The 23,357-nt window shown below is 35.0% G+C and overlaps 1 protein-coding gene across 2 annotated transcripts; it reads right to left on the minus strand.

Moving 5' to 3' along the window:
- Positions 1-9,191: 9,191 nt before the first annotated feature.
- Positions 9,192-19,671, minus strand: LOC131075446 (pentatricopeptide repeat-containing protein At5g48910). Of its 2 annotated transcripts, XM_058012294.2 has the most exons (3): positions 18,594-19,671; positions 13,152-13,454; positions 9,192-10,716 (listed from the first exon to the last, which is right to left on the minus strand). In XM_058012294.2, the coding sequence occupies exons 1-3, from the start codon at positions 19,348-19,350 to the stop codon at positions 9,332-9,334; spliced, it is 2,445 nt and encodes an 814-aa protein (XP_057868277.2). In that variant the 5' UTR covers positions 19,351-19,671; the 3' UTR covers positions 9,192-9,331. The 2 variants fall into 2 exon arrangements, with proteins under 2 accessions (XP_057868277.2, XP_057868278.2); XM_058012295.2 differs by lacking the exon at positions 13,152-13,454 and having other exon boundaries at positions 18,594-19,668.
- Between the last annotated feature and the right edge of the window lie 3,686 nt (positions 19,672-23,357).

Below are 23,357 nucleotides of genomic sequence, written 5' to 3' on the forward strand. Positions count from 1 at the left end.
AAATCACAAAAGCAAAGACTTCTCCAAGATTCAATGCTACAAGTGTGATAAATTTGGACACACTCACTGGTTCTGCCTAGAAAGAAAGAAAGATCAAGCAACCATAGTTGAAGTCAAGGAAGTAGAGAATCCTCTATTTTTCTTAGCCTTATCAAGCGAACTAAACTCAAACAAACATATGTGGATAATCGACAGTGGAGCATCTTGACACATAACCAGTTTTAGAGATCAATTCAAAACCTTTGAAGGCCACTCAACTGAAGAAGTTACAATAGGAGACAATTCTACCTATCCAGTGAAAGGAATTGGGACTTGCTCGATTCAATTAAGAACAGGAGTTACATTACAATCGAAAGATGTTCTCTTTGTACCAAGTATCAAAAGGAATTTGGTCTCTATTTCAGGACTAATGGATCAAGGATATCATGTCACCTTCCATGAAGATAAAGTTCTACTCTAGCCTAAAAACTCTAACATAAAGAGTATTATTCCTATAGGATCTAGAGATGGTAGTTTATACAAATTATGTAATACTCAAAAGCAAGCACTAAATCATGAAGTATCAAAATCTAATGAAATTTGGCATAGAAGATTAGGACATCTTCGATTTAGTGCCCTACCTTCTATAGGAAAAATTACCACAGGATTACCCAATCTAAAATGTGATCATGTTGGAACTTGTAAAGGATATGCTCTAGGGAAGAACTCAAAAGGGTCCTTTCCCTCAAGTGAACACAAATCAAAAGTTGTACTAGAACTTGTCCACACTGATTTGTGTGGTCCAATGTCATTACCATCACTAGTGGGATTCTTGTATTACGTGATATTTGTTGATGATTACTCTAGAAAAACTTGGATTTATTTCATAAAACTCAAAGAATCAAATGAAGTGTTATTGAAATTTAAAGAATTTAAGGCCCTAGTGGAAAATCAAACTAGGAAGAAAATAAAGACTCTAAGATCAGATAATGGGGGTGAATATATCTCTGAAAATTTTAAAGAATTTTGCATTTCTGTTGGGATTAAGAGGGAGTGTATTGTACTTTATAATCCTCAACAAAATGGAGTTGCAGAAAGAAAAAAATAGAACCATCATCGAAGTTGTTAAAGCCACGATGCATGATCAAAATCTACACATCTCATTTTGGGTTGAAGCCTCAAATACAACTGTGTACATTCAAAACAGATGCCCTCATTCAATCCTAGAGAATTTAACACTTGAAGAAGCCTTTACAAGAAATAAACCAAATTTAAGCCATCTAAGACTCTTTGGTTGTCACATGTATATTCACGTTCCTAAAGAAAAGAGAACCAAACTAGAACCCTCCGGGAAGAAAGGCATATTTGTTGGCTACAGTGAAACCACTAAAGGATACATAGTCTATATTCCAAGATGAAGATCTATTTAAATCAGTAGAGATGTCAAATTTGAAGAAGATGTTGCTTATAAACTATCTCTAGATGCAGAAGATGATCTAACCGCAGAATCATATGAAAATCCTACAATTGAAAATCAGAGGGAGAATAGCATAGAAAATCATGAACTTCAATCACCTAATTTCGAGAATGTCGAAAATCCTAACAACAAGAAAAGACCACTATGGGCAAGAAAGATGATTGAAGAAAATAATGTGGAACCCAATGAAATCTTCAAAGAGAATAAGAAAAGAAGAATTCAATCATGTTATGTTGCACTCATGACCGAACTTACAAAATCTGAACCATCAAATGTTGAAGAGGCTTTAACATGTCAAACTTGGAAAGATGCAATGATTGAGGAATACCAATCTATCTTAAAAAATGATGTCTGGGACATCGTACCTAGACCAAAAGACAAATCAATTGTCTCATCAAAGTGGTTATTCGAAATCAAATATGCACCAAATGGTAGTATTGAAAAAAAACAAAGCCAGATTTGTTGCCAGGGGGTTCTCTCAAAAGGCTGGAATTGATTACGAAGAGACATTTGCTCCAATTGCCCGATATACTTCTGTAAGAACCATCATTGCCATTGCAGCGTCCAAAGGGTGGAAGATACACCAAATGGACGTGAAGACCGCATTTTTGAATGGTGTTATTGAGGAAGAGGTATATATAGAACAACCTGAAGGCTTTGCTACACATGATAGAAATCTCTATGTGTAGACTCAAAAAATCTCTCTACGGCCTTAAGCAAGCTCCCAGGGCATGGTACGGAAGGATAGATAGTTATCTCTCCAAACTAGGATATTCCAAAAATGAAGCAGACTCTAACATATACTTCAAACTATTGGATGGTGACATATTAATACTTGTTCTCTATGTTGATGACTTATTGATAACAGGAGAAGATCACCTCATTGCAAAATGCAAACAAGATCTTGTGGCTGAATTCGATATGAAAGATCTAGGTCTACTGCACTATTTTCTAGGCCTAGAAATATGACAAAAAGAGAATTATATTTTCCTAAATCAAGGAAAATACACCACTGATATCCTGACCAGATTTGGTATGATAGATTGTAAGGCTTTATCCATTCCAATGGAAACAAATCTTCATAAGCTCAAAAATGAAGCAACAGATTCAGAACCTACAGATCCTACATACTATAGACAAATTATTGGATCTCTTATGTACCCGGTAAACACTCGCCCTGATATTTGTTACGCTACCAATGTGTTAAGTCATTTCATGTGCGAACCTAAGAAGATTCACCTAATGGCTACTAAGCATATTCTGAGATACTTGTGTGGCACTATTGGACTTGGCCTGAAGTATAAAAATGCTGAGATACAACTCCAAGGGTATTCTGATTCCGACTAGGCGAGAAGTTCCATTGATCGTAAAAGTACAACGAGGTGTTGCTTTAGTCGTGGATAAGCTATGATATCCTAGTTTAGCAGAAAACAATCAGCAGTTGCTCAGAGTTCCACTAAAGCCGAGTATATGGTTGCCTCCATGGGAGCAAGTGAGGCAATATGGTTAAGGAAATTGCTAGTTGGACTATTTGGGAAGCCCCTAAACCCCACTGTGATTCACTGTGATAATCAAAGCTGCATCAAACTTTCTGTAAAACCAGTTTTTCATAATCAATCCAAGCATATAGAAATCTCATACCATTACATAAGAGATATGGTAGACAGAGATGTCGTCAAATTGACCTACATCAGCACTGAAGAGCAAAGTGCCGACATATTCACCAAACCTCTTGCAAAGTTGAAAGTGGAGTACTTTAGAGGTAAACTTGGTATGACTAAATTATAATGGAAATTTCTGATATTAATCTTAATCATATTTTATTGATATATTCATGAATATCTTGAATGCAATATTGCATGTATGTGTTATGTCATGGAAGGTGACGATCTTTCATATGATGTAAGTGTAAGATCGCTATTGTAAGGTGACGACTTTCACAATAGCCTGATTTGTTATCAGGATTGACTACATTAAGTTGATGTCCCGGAATGTGCCGAAAATCTTGATACTAAATTTGCTATGATGAGTTATTGAATTCTTATCATTAAATGATTGTTCTGAAAAATGTCGGAAATTATGATAACAATCATATCATGATTGAATACATTAGTTTGTTGTCCCGAATGTGTCAGATATCATGGTACTAAAATTATTTCACCTATGATAATGACAATGTTACAATTGTCACTAGAATCAAGGTTGTGATCTGATAAGACTTCAAGTAGTTGTTGTCCCAGAGTGTTGGATATCAGATAATCCATATCTCTCTTAGATATGAAGTATTTCACTAGTAAGTGTTACTGAGTGAATGATCATGTCAAATGAATGTGTATATCTAGAATGTTGTTCTTTAAAACTTAATTATGAAATTCAATCATTTTTTGCTAAGAGGGAGTGTTAAGGATATAGCTTCATTCGAATTGAAGCAAGTAATATATAACGACATTGAACGAAGGGTCATGTCCCCGTAGGGTCATGACTCTACATGGCATAAGCCACGTAGAAGTCATGCCCCTACGTGGACATGACTCTTCATCCTTTTATTTATAGGCATTGACACTTGTTGTGAACTAAAACCAATAACCGTGGCAGTTTCACGAACCAACAAGCTGTCGATATTATCATAGAAGATTAATAGTTAGAGTTATATGTATATATATATACACATCGGAGGTAAAACATATTCATTGCAGTGATTTTATTAAAGTCTATCCTCACTACATATTACTAGACTATTGTATTCTCTATCCCTGATCTAAATTCCTTAACAATGTCATGGGAAAAACGCCTTGGTGGTGAATTCCATTTTCATCACCGACAAGCCAAGTCAGAACAGGTCATGATCTTATGGCTTAGTCACCTTGGTAACATTTGGACGTTACCACCTTTGGGGCTATGTCAGTTTTCTTGATCGAAGCTCCCCTTGCATCGATTTATAGGGTCATTTATGACAGCCGCGAGGTGGATGATTCATGATCTCTAGAAATGCGTGAGGGGAAAGAAAGATTGTGTTTTTGGAAAATGATGGTATGAAAGAAAGAGCTTAGCTCTAATCATTAACAGAGATTCTTAGACGTGTGTTAAGAAGGCGGATAGAGTTCATTGGAACTCGAGGGTGATAACTTTCTTCTGTCAAAGTGTTCAAGTGCAGAGTCCACCATTTGTATTGAAGTCGAATCAAGGGAAGTTGTGGAAGCTCACAACCTGATCCTGACCACTCGGGCATGAGTTTGTCCTTTTGATTCTCGTAATGCTTTAATTTTGAGCATTCTTAATTGATTGTTTAAGAGATATATTGAGATGTTTTCTTTGCTTATGTTTATGAATGACTGCGAGTCAATTACTAGATGTTTAATGCATACGTGGGCTCAAAGGAGTGTATGATTATATGTTGCTTACTTTGTTGTTAATATTTCTCTATGTACAAGTCTTGGTTTGCGGATACACCCATCTTGATACCGATCAGAGTAACCAATTCATGGTGTTGAATTGATCGATCTAATTGACAGAATGCTACCTAGGCTTGAGTTTGCATTCTTTTCTTTGTCGAATCGAGTATTTGAGTTGATCCTGCTTTGGAAGTTTGTTCTCTTTGAAAACCTTTGATAGTATTGTGGAATCCATCTCTGTTAAGAAGTAAAGTCTATCGATTTTGTATGATGTTTTTCCTAACCTTTTTATAATGATTCGTTATCTATGATTGTCTGTTCAATCTATCACATCATTGTTTGAGCCGAAATAGAAGTTAGTAAGCTTTTGATTTTTGTGTCATGATGTATTAAAATACTAGACCCATTGTGTCGATTGTTGCTGAAGTTTGTTCTGTATGAATGGTTATGTGGAACTATTTTTGGTCAGTCAGACCCTATGTTAAGTTGTGTATGAAAATACTCCCTTTCATTATGCGAGTAATGGTGGTAAACATTGACTACACTCTATTGTGCTTTGTTGTGAGACTTTGGCCAAGGTGGCACTGCATTTAGCAAGCGACCATTAGTTCGCCAGAGTCGGATGCACCACTAGCCAGAGTGTCATGCTAGTTAGGTGGTACCTATAGTGTATGACCGACTAGTCAATGTAGATTCTAAACACCAGGCTCAAAGGGCTTAATGGCATAGTTCTATCTTTAGTTTGCTACCCTTGTAAAGGATCAAGTCCTTCCAATAGGAAGAGGCACGAGGGACTTATGTCCGTGGTTGGGGGAAAAAGCCCTTGATGATGCTCTCCCTCTCCCATGTTGTACCGAGTTATGCATCAATTTCAATAGGAAGCTCGTTACTCTGTAATCTCTTAACCCTTCTCTTTCTTTTCATTAGAAATTAAATTGTGTTTAATTGTTAGTTAAATTCCTTTCTGCTGAAATGGTTAGTTAGCTAGTAGTTCATTTTCAACTAAACTTGAATAATTTTTACAAAACTTTTCTATAAAAACGTTGTAAGTTATTGATTAATACCATTAGGGTGTTTTGGTTGTTATAGTTTGTAGGCCATTAATAGCATGGTGGGTTGCAAAACATGTTTTAGGGTTTTTATTCTCTATAGTTCCGTGCATCGTGCTTCTCCTTCACTTTCTCGCTCGATGCCTTTGTCTTTTGTTGTGCATAGCCTCTTTTACAAGCCATCAAGCATGACCCTTTACATCTACCAAGCACAATTCAAAGGCATTAAAAACTTTGAATCCCCAAAGCCTGTCACACATTGCATTAGACTCCCACCAAGCCAGCCTTCATGTGGGCTCAAAAACACTTATTGAGACCCAATGGTCTACCGCAAGTATTAAACTTGTTATATCCAAACAAGTTCCTATTACTTAGCCTCTACCTACACATTTTTCATCTTCTTCTTGGTGCCCTCTACTCTCTCCTAACCGACACTAACAAAGACCAAGCACTTGTAATTTTTGATGCTCAATGAAGGAAAATGTACCATCGAGGTTTCGCCTATAGGCCTTCTATGGTCATTGTTCTTCTTGCAACCCTTGCCATGCGACTTCATCTTCAAGGAAGAAGTGGGAACTAGGAACCCAACAATGTTCTTAAGTTCCCAATCAACAAAGAAGTGCCAAAACCCCTTTCATAACTTAGCCGAATTTTGTTTCTTCCTTTGGAGAACTGACTAAAGACACGAGAGAGGAGAACAAGCAAGAGTACAACACAACATGACCCTATTCAAACATCTCAAATTGGTTATTGACAAGGGGTCATATAACACAACACATATGGAAAGGGAACTCAAGTGAAAAAGGAGACCACTGATTTGAGTTCCAACATCTTCTATATCTCTCTATCTCTCTTTTCTATTCTTTTTTCTTGCTCATATGTAATGAGTTCCATTGGAACGGATGCGGCTAAACTGGCTCCAAAATGGCAAGTTAACAGCATGTTAAAACTCGTGTTATTGATTTTTCGAAAATTTTCGAAAAATCAAAGCCACAGATAATTCTGCTGATCAGGATCAACGATCTGTAATTTTCACAAAAATCAATGACAAGAAGGTTACTGATTCATATGGAGCCATTCTAGCTGCAGGCAATTGGAACAAGGGGGGTGTTTTGGGCAAAGCTCTTCTCTCTTTGTAACAAATTTTCGAAAAATCAAAGCCGCAGCTAATTCTGCTGATCAGGATCAACGATCTGTAATTTTCACAAAAATCAATGACAGGAAGGTTACTGATCCGTATGGAGCCAATTTAGCTGCAGGCGATTAGAACAAGAGGGGTGTTTGGACAAAGCTCTTCTCTCTTTGTAACAAATTTGTGCAAATTCAAGCCTAAGAAAAGACTATTTCTTTTATTACGAGCCTCAAATAGCTAATACAAATGTATGATTTGTTCTTGTCTTTTGTGTCGCCCATCAATGTTTACTTTGGTAACTGAAATGCTCTAGCCTCTATGGTTATTTGATTTTGTTGGGAAATCTTTCCTCTCTTTTATTTCATTTGTATTCAAGTAGATTTGGTCTAGATGTCTTAGATTTTTTTTATCCCTACGGAGCAATTTCTATCTTTTTGTAGACTAATGATTGTGTAAATATTTGTTCCTTGCCTTCCATCATTGCAAATGTCTCTTTTATCGCTGTTGACGATTAAACCATGCATATGTAATCCCTATGCAACCAGAAAAGCTTTCTTACTCTTAACACCTTGCCTCCATTAGATTAGGATTCTTTTCAATCATTTCTCCCTTTTTGCTTTCCTTTGCAGGTGAATTAGTGAGAGCTAGTTGAAAATCTTACAAGGAACTGACAATTAAAACACAAAAGGTCATTCTGTAAATCAAGTCCCACGTTTACAAAGCTTCCCATTGTTGCACTCTCTGCATTGCACGAGTATAGGGCACATTCAGCTGAAGCAACAGATGGCTGCAATATCTAAGTGACAAACAAACCATAGACTTGAATCATTTCACCCCTCACAAATGGCTACACAAGTATGCAAGGAACCGGCAAATATAAATAAGGCCCTGCAAAATATAATATGCAATATTATATATTGATTAAGGAGGAATTGCACAGTTATATAATATATATATGTTTGTGGTGTCATTTCAAGGGGGCAATCCTCCAATAGAACAGCAGCTCCAAATACAAAAATTTCAAATGCTTCACACTTGCTAAGCCGTTATAACTTATAACATATAAAGACTAGTTAAAGACAACTATTACTACCCCATACATGCAGGTTAAATATGATTCATAAAATCTAACTGAAGACCACTATTACTACCCCATACATATGGGATAAATACTTTCATACATAATAATATCTTGAACAAATGATATAAATCGATTTTATTACCCTCTACTGTCTAATACTCACTCATTGTTATCATAGGCATATTTCATAACAAATGATAGAAGCAAATTCCCAATAAAGGAATCTATATCAAGATCCTGGAGAAATTTTAATCTCTACGACTAGGACAGCAGCACGTACCTGCTATATTACCATAGAAAATCGAATATGCATGTCTGTATGGATAAATACGCATACTCTCTAACTGAAAGTAAGGAAAACACAAACAAAAATACTTATTAATGCCGTTAACATTACAAAACCTCCTCAAAAAATGAAAGCATTCTTGAGAGTTGAGAGTCCAGAAAGTTGAATTTTCAAATGTGAGTACAAAGCAGATTCAAAGTTCAGTCCAAATACTACATTTTCCAGAATAGAAAATAATAATTTGATTTCGATTAAGCATCTGACATCTTCGGCTGATTGCCCCCTCTCTGGACAGAGAATCTTCATCAGGAGATGGAAAAACCCAGCTATGATGGAATATTAGTAAAATGTATGGACTTAAAAATGCAACCTGTTCAAAATTACTACGCATCTGGCCATGATACAGAATCAAATAACGTATCACAAAATATACATAAAATGTGATGTGGATAAACCAACTTCCTATGCAATTAAAGTAATCAATACCTCAAAACATTTATTTTGCATCTATCAAAAAAGGACCTATTCAATAGCAATATTAGAAACAGATAAAATGTCAGTGAAAAGAACCATCTTGACAAGCCATATCCATCAAGTGTAAACCATAGATAACTTGAAGCTGAAAGAGGCAATGATGGTGCTTGTATAACTTGATGTCCATTTCCTTCTAAAACTTATATGACAGACAATGCCAATTGAAACAATCAATTGGCAGGCAAATATGTCAAGCCGTTTCTCAGGCTGTTTCCAATGGTTAGAATTTTGCCATAAACAAAAGAATAGGATGCTGAAAACGAAAACTCAATTTTCATCTGAATTTTGAAAGAATATTTATGTACTGAAAGAATATGGAGCTGTAAATATAAGTATGACAATGTATAAACTTGTAAGAAATATAAGCTTGTATATATGGTTTGGTTCGCTTTATATCATGGTTACCAGTAGTCTCCACATGAACATTGCCCATCCTTAAAGTGATGGAAACGATTTAGATCCCTAACAACAATTTCTCGTGCAACAATCTTCGATATGAACTTGATAGCAGTGTGGCAATCACCACACACTCGAAGGTTCTTGATAATCCGAATGGTTGTCCCAGGGGAGGTATGTATAAGTCCAAATGCAATTGCTAGTTTTTCACTATGGTGGAAAAGAGTTTGTTCCTTATATTCCTCCTCTACATCTTTTAGCACAAATCTTGTGTTCGGCACATACCCTGCTGCTTTTATCTCTTTAGATAATTCTTCTACCTTGGCATAGATTTCCTCTGTTTGGGGATGTGAGATGTCTCCCACAAGGAAAGCATGAACCTTTTTATTCACCTCAATCCAACTGCACCCAGGCTTCTTTTTAATGCACCTATCTTTCATTAGTTTACGCACCTTGTCAAGGTCATCCCACCTTCCAGCTGCAGCATATATGTTTGATAATAGTACATAGTGGCCAGTATGTCCAGGGTCCAGTTCAAGAAGCTGTTTTGCCACTTGCTCTCCTAATTGTATATTGTTGTGGGTTCTACAGCCAGCAAGCAAACACCCAAGCACAGTGGCATTAGGTTGTACTGGCATTTTGTTGATGAAGTCTACTCCCTCATCTAGGCGACCAGCCCTGCAAAGAATGTCAACTATACAGCTATAGTGTTCCATTGTAGGAATGATGCAATGATCTTTTCTCATGGACTCAAAGTATTGCATCCCCTCATCCACAAGTCCTGCATGACAGCACGCAGATAAAACACGAAGAAAGGTGACATGATCTGGATTTGTGCCCAATTTTTGCATTTGTTCAAAGAGTTTGAAAGACTCTGAGGCACAGCTGTGCATTGCATATCCTCCAATCATTGCATTCCACGAGACCGTATTTCGCTGTGGCATTCTGTCAAACATACAACGTGCATTATCTATGCTCCCACATTTTGAGTACATATCCACAAGAGCACTACCCACAAAGACATCAGACAGATACCCACTGTCTATAATTTCTTGATGGATCTCCTTGCCCTGTTCCAAAGCACACAAATTGGAACATGCCGAGAGAACAGTGGAAAAAGTACTTGAATTAGGCTTCACACCTGCCTTCTTCATTTCCTGAAAAAGCTTCAAAGCCTCCTTGCTACTTCCATTCTGTGCAAGCCCTGCAATCATCCCAGTCCAGGAGATCACATTTCGCTCTGGCATTCCCTCAAAGAGCCTCAAAGCTTCTTCCATGCATCCTTTTTGTACATAAGCTACAACCATTGTTGTCCAAGACACCACATTACGCTGTGGCATCTCCTGAAAGAGCTTCGAGGCCATATCCATGTCCCCACTCTGTGCATATCCTGTCATCGTGATAAATTTCATCAGACAGAAAAATTTCAGCCGAATCTTCCCATTTCAAAAAAGATCATATGCATTATAGGCTATTTTTGAGAAAGAGATAGAAGTGCCTGTTACAAATTGTTCTATAGATCAGTTTGCCAGTCTTTCAATTACATAAAAATAGAGCTTACTAGCATTTATAGTGAAAAAAGTCCTTACTATTAATATACATGTAAAATTTTGGAATTTCTAATAAGTAATAACTGTAAACTCTATGTAAACAATAAAACAAAGCTGGGGATTTTGATTCAAAACTAAACATCTATAATAAATATTAAATAATCATCGAAACAAATATACATGCTTTGGTAGGTTCTTTAGACAGATTCCGGCTTAAATGACACTCATCTCAGAAAAAAAAACGAACAATGCTTTGCTGAAATATTTGTCAATGGGGGTTCTAATTTTTGAAAACTTTGTGAAAATCACCCTATTGAAGAGCTCAAATCTAACTTTTATCAAAGAATAGCCGAGTGGAAGAAAATAGTCCATTATTTTTATTCACTCGCTATCATTGAGCTCCAGGAAAGCATTTTTTTGTGTCGTTGCTCGTACTTAAAAACTATACAGAGTACTGAGCAAAAAAAAAATTATACATAGAGTGATGTTTAGTTCATTATTAAACTCAAGTATTGCAATCTATTTTTTTATATTTAAATGTAAAATAACCAATAAATATTTTCTGCCTATTATCATTGAATTCCAGGAAGAAAAGAACATTTATAAAAAAACAAATATCATAGGCTTATTTTAGTAATTTTACCAGTGTAGATGAATACTCGATTTGTGTGTTGCTTGGAAAATTCAATGCCCAATCTAATTTTATTTTTATTGTGAAAAAATTTTCAATTGTATAAAAAAATGGTTCATAAAATTCTTTATAAATGCTGTCACTGTTTTCCAATTATTTTGAGGCATACAGTGGATGATGTGATCAATATTTCCAATTCAACAAATAAGAAATAAAGGTATTATAAATAGTTACCAGGAGGCGGGTACTGGAACTGGTACAGGAGATGGGGACGACTCTTGGTACAGCATTTTTTTTTAAAAGGTTGATATGGGCACTCGGAGACGGCTAAATATATAAATTAAAATACTAAATTATATAACCAACAACAGATATCTTTAAACAATATTACATATTAAAATGCTTAAAATTAAAAATAAAGCTAACATTTTAAAGTATTGAAATAGATTAATTATATTGATATTTGATAGTCATCGTCATTGATATAATAAAATATTTAAAACCGTAGTCACTTGGAGATGACTATATTTTCAATCAATTGATATAACTTCAATGCATGTACATATCTTAAGCCTTATTATTGATTTGCTTCATATTCTTACCAGCTTTGGGATTGATAAAGAAATTTTCTGCCAAAAAAAAAACATATAAAATTTAATGAAAGAAAAGAAAATTACAAGCCTACTAGTGTATTTAGTTCTTAACTTCTTTTCAACCACATATCAGCACTTTCAGAAAATCCAATGTAATTTAAGTGATATATTTGAAATAGCTCTATTGAAAATTTGTTCATTTTCAAAGGATGCTTATAGGACATGCATTAGAGAAACAAAAGAACTTCATCTAAAGACTTCTAATGTCTGGAGATGTCTCAACAGGTCTCCGAAATGGGGACGCGATTCCGATTCCAGTAGAGGAGACAGGTACCAGAGGTCAAGGTACAAGTCTCTTGGTAACTATGACATTATATCTATTGTCTAAAACCTCAGAAAAAGGGCAGAATTCACTAATAGCATAAATAATGGTAAATTTTGCCAAATTAATAACAATCTATTAGATGCATTAGAGAAACAAAACAACTTCATCTAAAGACTTCTAATGTCTGGAGATGTCTCAACAGGTCTCCGAAATGGGGACGTGATTCCAGTAGAGGAGACAGGTACCAGAGGTCAAGGTACAAGTCTCTTGGTAACTATGACATTATATCTATTGTCTAAAACCTCAGAAAAAGGGCAGAATTCACTAATAGCATAAATAATGGTAAATTTTGCCAACTTAATAACAAAATTATTAGATTAACAACTTAATATACATATTGACTAATAAATTTTGGACCAAAATTTATCATCTGGAAATCTAACTTGTGAAATATTTGTTAAGAAAACACTTAAAACCTAAAGTTTAATAGTAATAGACTATAGTTATACCTCCAAAACTCAAGATTGGAGAATCTAGTTTCCGAAAATTTATATAAATATAGAGAATTTGTTAGTAATAATAAGACCTGAAATATTTTTCCCAAATATATTAGCTGAATATTCAATTTATATGATATCTTGGCTCGTGATTTTTTTGGAAGTATTCCAGATTGTGGAATTTAATTTTTAAATAAAAAAATGTTGAAAAGACGAGAAACTTTCATACCTGCAATCACTGAATTCCAGGAAACAACATTTCGTTGAAGCATTTTGTCAAACACTAGCCATGCATCCTCCATACTCCCACATTTCCCATACATATCAACAAGTGCATTCCCCACAAATACATCGCCCTCAAATCCACCCCTCAACACATCCTCATGAATCCTCTTCCCTCTGTCCACATCCCCCAAATCCCTACACGCCGGAAGAACACTGGGGAAAGTGAACTGGTTTGGCAAAATGCCTCTTCTCTGCATTAATTCGTACAATTCAAGCACATCTTCAGCCAGACCTTCCCTTGAATAAGCTGCAATAGTTCATGAGATTACAGTTTTTCTCAGTGTTTTGTCCAAATTCGGCAGGCCCTTAACAGCTTAACAAACTTTGCATACAAGGTCATAATTCTACTGCACAGATATTATGCTGTGGAATTTGAATATAATTTGGAACTTTGGATCATGTGAGTGAAGGTTTTTGTAGAATAGGCAAAATCCCAAATGAAAGTATTAGTATTAGAAGGGGCAGTATTCAATAGTTTAAGGAAAATTTGCACTCCTTTAGTTGGCCCAGCATACACAGCATTTTAACAAAACCCTCTGAATAGTTGTAGTTTGTTTCAGCATTGATGTTATCACTGTGCTGTTTTAAAAGCGGTTGCAAGATAATTGTTGTCATATTGAATTGAAGATTTGTAGGGTTTGTTTTCATCTGCTTCGAGGAGGGCATGATATTACTCTTTGGCCATTTTCCACTGATGATCATTGAGGGACTGTGTGAGTCCCCTTCAAGGTCATTACAAGTCAAAAGGTTATAAGGTTGAAATTTGAATATTCAAATTTTTTTAGCACTTCTACTGGAGATTAAACTGCAGTGAATAACAAGAAACATATCATGCAATATTTATAACAAAAGTATTATTGGTAGTATGTAAGAGAAAATTTCTCAAAAAAAAATTTATTTGTCCCCTGCAGGCCAAGAATAATGACTTAAACAAGCAAAGTATAGACTTTTGAAGTTCTTGATGCATTTTGCCAAGTCATTATTGCATGGCATTTCTGCATATGAGACTGTTCTGTGCACTTGTGATGTAAGGTGCTCCCCTTACACAAAGCAACTCACAAAAACAATGAAATTAGAGGAAACATGCAAGACATGATTCTTGCTTTCAATTATTTCTCCTGAAAATGGGATTACAAAGCTGTTTTGGAAGTTACAATAGATTTCAGCCTTATTGGCAAGAACTACCATGGAATTCTTACAGTCTTCAAATCTGATTTCTGAACATAAACATGCTCCCCAATCCTCCCACCTGCAAAATCTCCCTTTGAAAAACTACTACCTCCTCTTTCAAAACTCAGAAAAAAAATGGTTAACCATAAAAGTTACCAAAACCATAGGTGGTTTTAAATCCCAAATTTCCACACCAAGATAAGGAGACTACAAAAGAATTTAGGAAAGTGCCTAAATTTCTCTCCCTCAACTGCACACGGCCACCTTGTCCTTAACCAGTCAAAATAGCAACTTCAGGACTTTCCCAAAACCAAAATAGGCATGTTTTGCCAAGTGTGCTTGGGCGCCCAAATTTGAAATGTATCAAATGGCAAGTCTCAACATGAGTTGTTAAACACACACCCCAAGACGGAGGGGGGTGAGGGGGGTGAATCAGTCTTGATCAAATACTTAAAACTTTATACTACAATTCACTGTCAACTTAGCCTTAATCTTTCAGCAGCAATGAAAGATAAAACAATGAATCACCATGCATAAGAGAATACTAGATTTACATGGAAAACCCAAACTAAGAAAAACCATAGTGAGAATCAACTCAAAATATATGAATAAGATTACAATATTGTTTTAGTCTCACTACCAAGGAAGCTCATTGCTCCCTGAAGACTTGCAGGCTGAGGTGCACTACCCCACAACAAGATACAAGGGATTTGCACACTGAGACGCATTGCCTCAGGACAAGATACAAAACTTGCAGAGGGGACTCACTATCTCCAAGCAAGGTACATGAACATATGAATCAAGATGAATGGACCTTCGACAATAATGCCTCCAACAATCTCCAAGTATGAAGCTGCCCTTGAACCTCTATCTCAAGCAATCACCACACACTTCTTTTGCCTCAACTTTGTATCATTGATTCCACAAATGACATAATCATGTAAGCGCAGCACACACATCGATTCACACACTCATCCACACATCAACATCAATTTGATCTTCTATATATACCATCTTCTTCATTGCAAACATCACTTAGGTCGGCCAGAGGAGAGGACAAACATAGTTTCTATCAAGTTGGCAACCAAAACACATTTGTGGTGAAAGCAGTACAATCCAAGAGATAGAGAGGCCCTGAAGGTATCATATCACTTCTTTCTATTGGCTGTCTCAACCAATTCACATGCTATTACACATCCTCCAAAGTAGGCAACAAGGTAACGTGTAGATAAGTTGTGTAGCATATTACTAGTCAACCCAAAAACATATCTTCCAAATGAATAAGCCCAATGCAGATCCACACACACCAAGGTAGGACCCAAATTCAATGTAACACAATCTTCAACACAAGCAGAGACACCAAAGGATACACCACAAGCAAGAGAACAACTTTTGTCGGCCAAACCAAAGCAGTTACCTTGAAACACACACACCAAACGCTATGCACCAACAAACAAATCTCTTAGCATCATGCAGAGCATGCAAGGACATTCCTTGAACATCCAACAATCATTTGCAAATACTTCTTTCCTATTATCTCATCAAAAGTATACTAGCACAACAAAATTGATACAAAACACTTCATTTGGAAGAGTCGGGAAAACCAGTCATGAACACAACACCATTATCAACTATTGCAGACAACACCAGTGTCTGAAAGTTGAACTGAGACACAGCACAAACGTTTTAAGCATGTCCTCCAAGCCACAGCAAAGCGCTACTTGTTTCCCAATAGTTACATACATCATTTAACATCATTATATCTTAAATTAAGTTATTGAGATTAGAAGTATATATAATGCAATATATAATTAATTAAATTTAGGGTTCGCCCTCACTTCTTCCCTAACCCTAACGGAAGATGGTGAAATTATTGTGCTAGGGTGCTTGGAAACAATCTACATGCAGGTTCCCTCAAGGTTTCTTATGAACATATGTTTATGCCCATCTCGGGACTCTCCCTCAAGGCTTCAGAAATATATTGTCCTTACCCATCTTGGGATTTACCCATCTAGTGACCGAATAACTCTGTCGTTCCCTACACAAAACCCCTATCCCTACGTAGGCATTAGTATATTAATTTATATATATGAAATTTAAGTATGACAGTCATACATATCTATCCAAAAAAAAAGTATGACAGTCATACATATTGCAGTCTATATTAATATTACTACTAAATTCTGCATAAGAACATTATCAAGCCTCATATATTAATTATACATATTAAACACATCCCCACGCATACCACCAAGAACGAAGATGTTACTGTTGTAACTTAATATCGGTTCTGATCTGATCTGATCGATGGTGATATCACAGGAGGCATTTGATTCTTTTCCTTTATATCTCTCAATCTGAGGGAGAGGTCACACCTCTTCATCATGTATGCCCTTTGGCAAGAGACACCCTTTCACCATTCACACCTTTTGAAAGAGTTGATGATATCACTGGAGGCATTTGATTCTTTTCCTTTATATCTCTCAATCTGAGGGAGAGGTCACACCTCTTCATCATGTATGCCCTTTGGCAAGAGACACACCCTTTCACCATTAGCACCTTTTGAAAGAGTGCAACTCTTCATTATTTCTGCCCTTTGAATGGGACAAAACCTTTCACAATCAGATCTGCACTTCTTATTTAGTTCAGATCTGCACTTCTGATTCCCAAATTATCCCCCCTTTAAATGAGTTCTCTTCTCCCGTTTATTCGTCATATTCGGGGGAGTCACAACTTATCATTTCATGCCTTTTGACCATTCATTAACGTTAATCAAATTTTAATTATATTCTTTTATATTTTTATTTTAATTCTTTTGTATTTTAATTTTATTATTACTAATTATTATTAAATTATATTTCGAAGTGGGGACATTACAATACAGCTTCTTCCATAGAAAAAGCTTATTTACTAGAGATTTAGTCTAGTAAAAGTTTCCCAACTTCTTCCAAAGGATTGCAGTGAGCACTTCTCTCGAACAAGGGCACTAAATCTTACAAACAAAGACTAACTAGGCTTCTTGCTTTCCAATCCAACAACTCCAATCATCATCAGTCATGGTTGCACGTATCAAACCAAAAATTGAAACCATAGGTCTCTATCTACAATTATGTCCTCCATCTTGATCTTCCAAAGCTCAAAGTTCGTTCCATTGAACTTCTGAACTGCAATCCTTCCACTAGAGCTTTCCATCACCCTATACATAAAAAATGTGATACAAAAAGCCAAGGATGCAAAAACTACAGAGTTTGGTCATGAGTTCAAAAAGCAAAGGATACAAAATATGAACATTATATAAGGTAAGTGGAAAACAAGATTTCATTCACCAAACTGGTGTCTGCATTGGCTGTAACCCATGATATAACCTTTATTATAAATTTCATCGACACAATTCTATATTGGCAAATGTTTTTATCTTTTTTTAATGTCAGTCTAACTTCTAAAAAATTGTACGAAATTTAGCTGATTGCTAAAAATAATTAAATTAAATTTTAGTTTAAATTAGCCTTAGCCATTTGAAGAATCCATCTTAAAACTTGCCAAAGATTAACCAGAAATTGCCCTCTAAAGTTTTATTTACCTACGATCGCTGAAATTCAACAAAAAAATTCTATTCAGGCATATCATATCGTCAACCCCTCAGTTGATAGGGCATTCCTAAAAGTGGTACAATATGATATTCCTCTGATCTTGAATATGTATCCAAATAAAACATCAGTAGAGCTATCCTTCCTGGTAAGAAAGGTTTGAAAAAATCCTTGAATGATTTTTTTCAATAAATCAACGATTGGTAAAATGTTATTTTTTTTTAACGTTAGAAATTAACCCATAAGATATTGCCTCCTTGCAAGCAATTATTTCTAAGAAAAAGCGTTTTGTTGAGGCATTTTTTCAGCATATTCCATGCATCCTCGATCTCACTAAAAAGAGTTCAAATCTTTAGAGTCCTTGATGATTCTTGAAAGTTTGTCAATTTCTGGATCTAATTTTTACTTTTGACTTTTTTAGAAAATCTCATAGAATTTTTCATGCTCGGAACCATTGAATTTCAATAAGCAACATTTCATCTAGGCATTCTGCCAAACACGGGGCGTGCATTCTTCGTTTTTGCTAAGAAAGATTAACATTTTTTTGATTGCTTAGATATTGATTGAAAACGTGTCGATTGGAAAATAACTTAAATAATAGAAATAACGGTATGGCAAAAATTGTATACCTGTTATCATCGAATTCCAAGAAACAACATTCCGCTGAGGCATTTTGTCAAACACTTGGCGCGCATCCTTCATACTCCCGCATTTCCCATACATATCGACAAGAGCATTTCCCACAAATACGTCGCCCTCAAATCCACCTCTAACTACATCTTCATGAATTTTCCTCCCCCTTTCTAATATCCCTAAAACCCCGCAGGCAGGAAGAACACTGGGAAATGTAAACTGATTGGGTTCGACACCTTTTCTCTGCATTAATTCGTACAATTCAAGGGCTTCTTCAGCCAGACCTTCCCTTGAATAAGCCGCAATTACTGTAGTCCATGATACCACATTTGTTCTGGGCATTTCATCCAAAACCCTGCGTGCTTCCGCGAGCTGAGCATGCTTTGCATAGATAGTAATAACTTTGTTGCAAATAGATATGAAGGTGTGGAAGTTAAATGCAGTTTGGATCATGTGGGCATGTATTAACATGCCCATCATATGGTTTTTATGGCTCAGGCAACCCTGAAGGAAAGCATCATACATATCATAAGATAGACAATATTCCATTGTAGAGAAAATATTGAAGGCTTCTTTCAAGTGGCCTAGCTTACACAGTGTTTTAACATGGTCCTTTGAAAGGTAAGCATCGGTGTGATTGTACCATGTATTTTCTGAAGTAGCTGCATTGGTAAATGTTTTTATACAGAACGAAATTGGGTTTTCCTTCTGTTGCTTTAAAAGGTATGATAATATTTGTTGGCCTTTGTTCATTGATGGTCATGGAAGAGTTTGTGTAAGTGTTGCTCAGGGCCATGAAATTGAATACTATTATCAGCAGAAATTTGATTATTCAACATTTACCTCGCTCATATTGTAGTTGGAGTTACAGGAATAATGATGAGAAATAATTAATTTTGGATTTATTTGAACTCGGCGACAAGATGTTGTATTCAATTCCGACCTCACGTGAGCAAGGTCTAAAATGTAAATGGATCCTTTAGAGTTCATCAAGTGATCTACCAGGTACTCCATGCCTCAAGTGTATAAGTCAACCTAGGTTAACATGGAAATGAAACTCAAAAGGTCTTTATCAAGGTTTTAGTTGTATTATTGAAGCGGCTAGCCCTAAAAAGGTTGAGTAGAGAAAAATACTCAATAGTGGTTATATTCTTGTCTATCTAATATTTTAATAATTGTTTTTAAAAATTATTAATAAATAATAATTAAAAGTCTTAAAATATTTTACATGTATTAATATTCATTTATTTGTAGAATTAATAGTTAAAATATGAATATTTAATTAAGGGAGTTGTGCAACTTTATTGGCAATTATAGGGCACAAGTATTGGAACATGTATTGGAGTGTCTATGAATAAGATTGGGATGATCATTTTTTGACTTTTTTTTACACATAATGAATCCTCTCACGTTTGTTGTAACTACTAGAAAGCTAAAGCAATAGCTTTATGCTTTTAAACTACATATGATGAAACCCAAAAAAATCATAGAAATTTAATGTAGCATTTAGAAGCTTAAAATACACGAAGTTAAGGTGGACAATTATTGGATCATTTTCTTATTGTTAAACAAAATTAGAAGTTTTTTAGAGTGAGGATTAAGTCACACACACACACATATTTGTGTGTATGTAGATGTGCATATATATATATAGACACACACACACACCTGTGTGTGTGTGTGTCTGTGTGTGTGTGTATACATGCATATATGTGTGTGTGTATGTGTATATATACATACATGTGTGTGTGTGTGTGTAAAAGATTTTTATTTTTTTTTGTTTATGCATTTATTGTTTAACCTTATATGTTTGTAATTTTTTTAATTTTCTTCTTTTGAATGGTATCAAATTTTATCAATTTAACAATTGTTATTGGTGTTAATAGTTTAAGGGCATCTAAAGATGGTTCCACCATATAAACAACAAAGGAAATTCATTCTTAACTTTTGTGTAGTGAATATGAAACTAGTTGTCATGGTGTTGTTACTTTTCTCTCTTCTAAATGATAGTTGTATTTAGTTGAACATGGATGTGACCCAACTAAAAAAGCATTACGAACTCTTTTCAATGTTACTAATCATTCCTTATGAGTTATTAATGTTTATGCACCTAATAATGTCAAGAGATCTTATCTTTAGAGATGGGTCATTGGTTTAAAACTTGTAGTTGGTTGGGTTATGTGCAAAGATTTTGATATGGTGGAAGTGTTGTCTAATAAGTGTTACGCATTGTCTATGCCTTTTGCAACTAGTGAAAAAGAAGTCTAGTTCTACATGCATAAAAAAATTAGGCTTTTTTTCCCAACCTTGGCTACCATCATAACTATCCTACTTGGTACACATGGAGCAATCTTCGTTCTAGATCTAATAGAGTTTACAAACCACTTGACAAGGTCAAATTGTCAACTTAATCTATTTTTTCCTTTGTTAACTATTTTATATTGTCAATGAAGCCTCCACCAAACTTTGTCCTTTCAAAACACTGTCCCATACAATTTTATATTGAATATTATTTTTCCAAGGGTTGGGGACCTAAATCGATTGGCGAGAGCTTCCAGTGGTGAAGAACAAGGTCACAAGGTCTAGTCTCCCCCCATCCCACGTGGTATCGGAGGACATGTTGCACCAGCATCACCAGTCACGTTGAAAAGTTTAACCAACACACTATAGTTTAGAGGGGGATGTTATACTCGATTCCTGTCATCTAAAAAAATTGTTATTTTTCCAAATCCAATTCTAAAAAGACTCATTTTTTCCTAAACACAATCTCGTTGATTCATCAACTTGCAATTTTGCATCTCTAACATGTTTATAATTTGAATCCATGTCCCTGTCATCAAAGTGAATGGATTAACTAGTCAAATAATGCACTCAAATGCACCTCTCACTTCCTTCACATTTATGGGCTCCAACTTGAGTATTTCCACTACCACTCTTACAAGGCCACCACTTTGGACCTTCATTGTGCCACTACCTATCTTAAAGCACAACCCTCTATTCCTACTCTACAACTTCATGTTGCTAAACTCTATCAATGGGAGCAAATTATTGATAACCATTTTTCTAGAGGAGCTCAAATCAAAGCCCATCTTCACTAGCTTAAAATTGGATTAAAAAATTCCTAATGAATTCTTTCAATCCTTACATGCTTGTCACACTTCTCTATAAATCAAAAGAATCAAGGAGGTCTAGCATCTTTTAACAAAGAGCTTCCTACTATCACTAAAGATTTTGTGTATTGTTATGAGTGGGTATTCAAACTCGGAAGAAGACTCCTAAATGAGGCACTACTCTGCAAAAAAAATTAGATGTGTTCCATTTTCATGTTACAATCTCAAAGAGCTCTATACAAGCAACTTTTAACTAAAGAGAACTATTGTGAGGTTGTTTTCTCTATGGCCATTAAAAAGATTCAATATTTTGATGACTTTCACTGTGAATTCTACAAAACCTTATAGGAGATGATTGGTGGGTGAACCCATAATAATGAGTCCAATTTTAGCCAAATTAGGGTCGTGAAATCATCATTTTCATTGGATCTTCACTTTCAGACGCTTAGAGGAGCTAAACCATTAAGAATTTGAAGATGATGCAAACTAGTGATTTGTGAGATTTTATGTGCAGATTCTACATAAAGTGTGAATCTTTTTATGTAACTTTAAATAACTGCTTTTTTATAATAAAAAACATTTTTTTAAACTAATGCTCATTTGTCATGCATAATTTTTTTTATAGAAAGGATAAACTTATATATTTTTCACACCAATATCTAGTGCATGGATATTTTTCATAATTTTTTGTTGCTTATATTTTTTTGATTATTTTTTGAAGTTGGAGTAATTATAATCTAGATAGAAGTGCATGTCATCATTCATAACCTTTTTTGTGTGCATTTGAATTAAATTCTTCTTCTTCTTTTTTTGAAATGAGGACATTAATGCATAGGGAAAAGATATTTTTTAGAGTTTTTTCTCTATTTTTGTAGTTTTCCAAATGTGTGATACAAAGACCTTAATGTTTAGTGAAACCTACATTCACAAGAAATTAGAAATAAATATAATAATCAAATTAAATATAGTAAAAATTATTTATTTTGAAAAACTTATAATTAGGGCTACATACTTACAAAATATAACTTCTAAATGAATTCATTTTATCCTAAAAAAGGTTAAAAAAATGATTTTTTATTAGCATTTTGATAGATGCAAGAGGAGACTTTATTGCAATTATGATTTAACACTAGGGGGGCTTAATCTAAGGGGATTTGATCTAACCCTCTTCAATTAAATTCCTTTAAATGGAACCTCTTGAAGCTTAAATCATCATATTTAAAAAAAAAATGTGATTTCAAACAAAAATTCACATGTCCTAGAAGTGAGACACAATACTATCAGATCACCGTGATTACAATCTTCATGAATATTATCTTGAATCATGTCATTCTAGTTATTTAAATGATATTATTAATAAAGGTAATATCAAGTTCATTCATAGGTTTGGAGACTAGAGGATGTTTACAACTAATTTGACTAATTACTCTACTCAATGTCTCCTATAAAATCATTGTCAAAACTCTTAGTCTCAAGCTACACATGTCGTCTTCTCCCTTTGATTGTTTTCCCTAAGCAAACTAGCTTCCTCAAATATAGGTACATTATTAATATAATTGTTGTATGGGAAGGAATGGATGGGCCAAACATTCTCATTAGCAAGACATTTTTATCAAGAAGAATTTTTTTAAAGCCTGTGACTACTTTGAA

The sequence above is a fragment of the Cryptomeria japonica genome, chromosome 3 (genome assembly GCF_030272615.1).
Source record: "Cryptomeria japonica chromosome 3, Sugi_1.0, whole genome shotgun sequence".
In the NCBI taxonomy this organism is placed as follows: domain Eukaryota; kingdom Viridiplantae; phylum Streptophyta; class Pinopsida; order Cupressales; family Cupressaceae; genus Cryptomeria; species Cryptomeria japonica.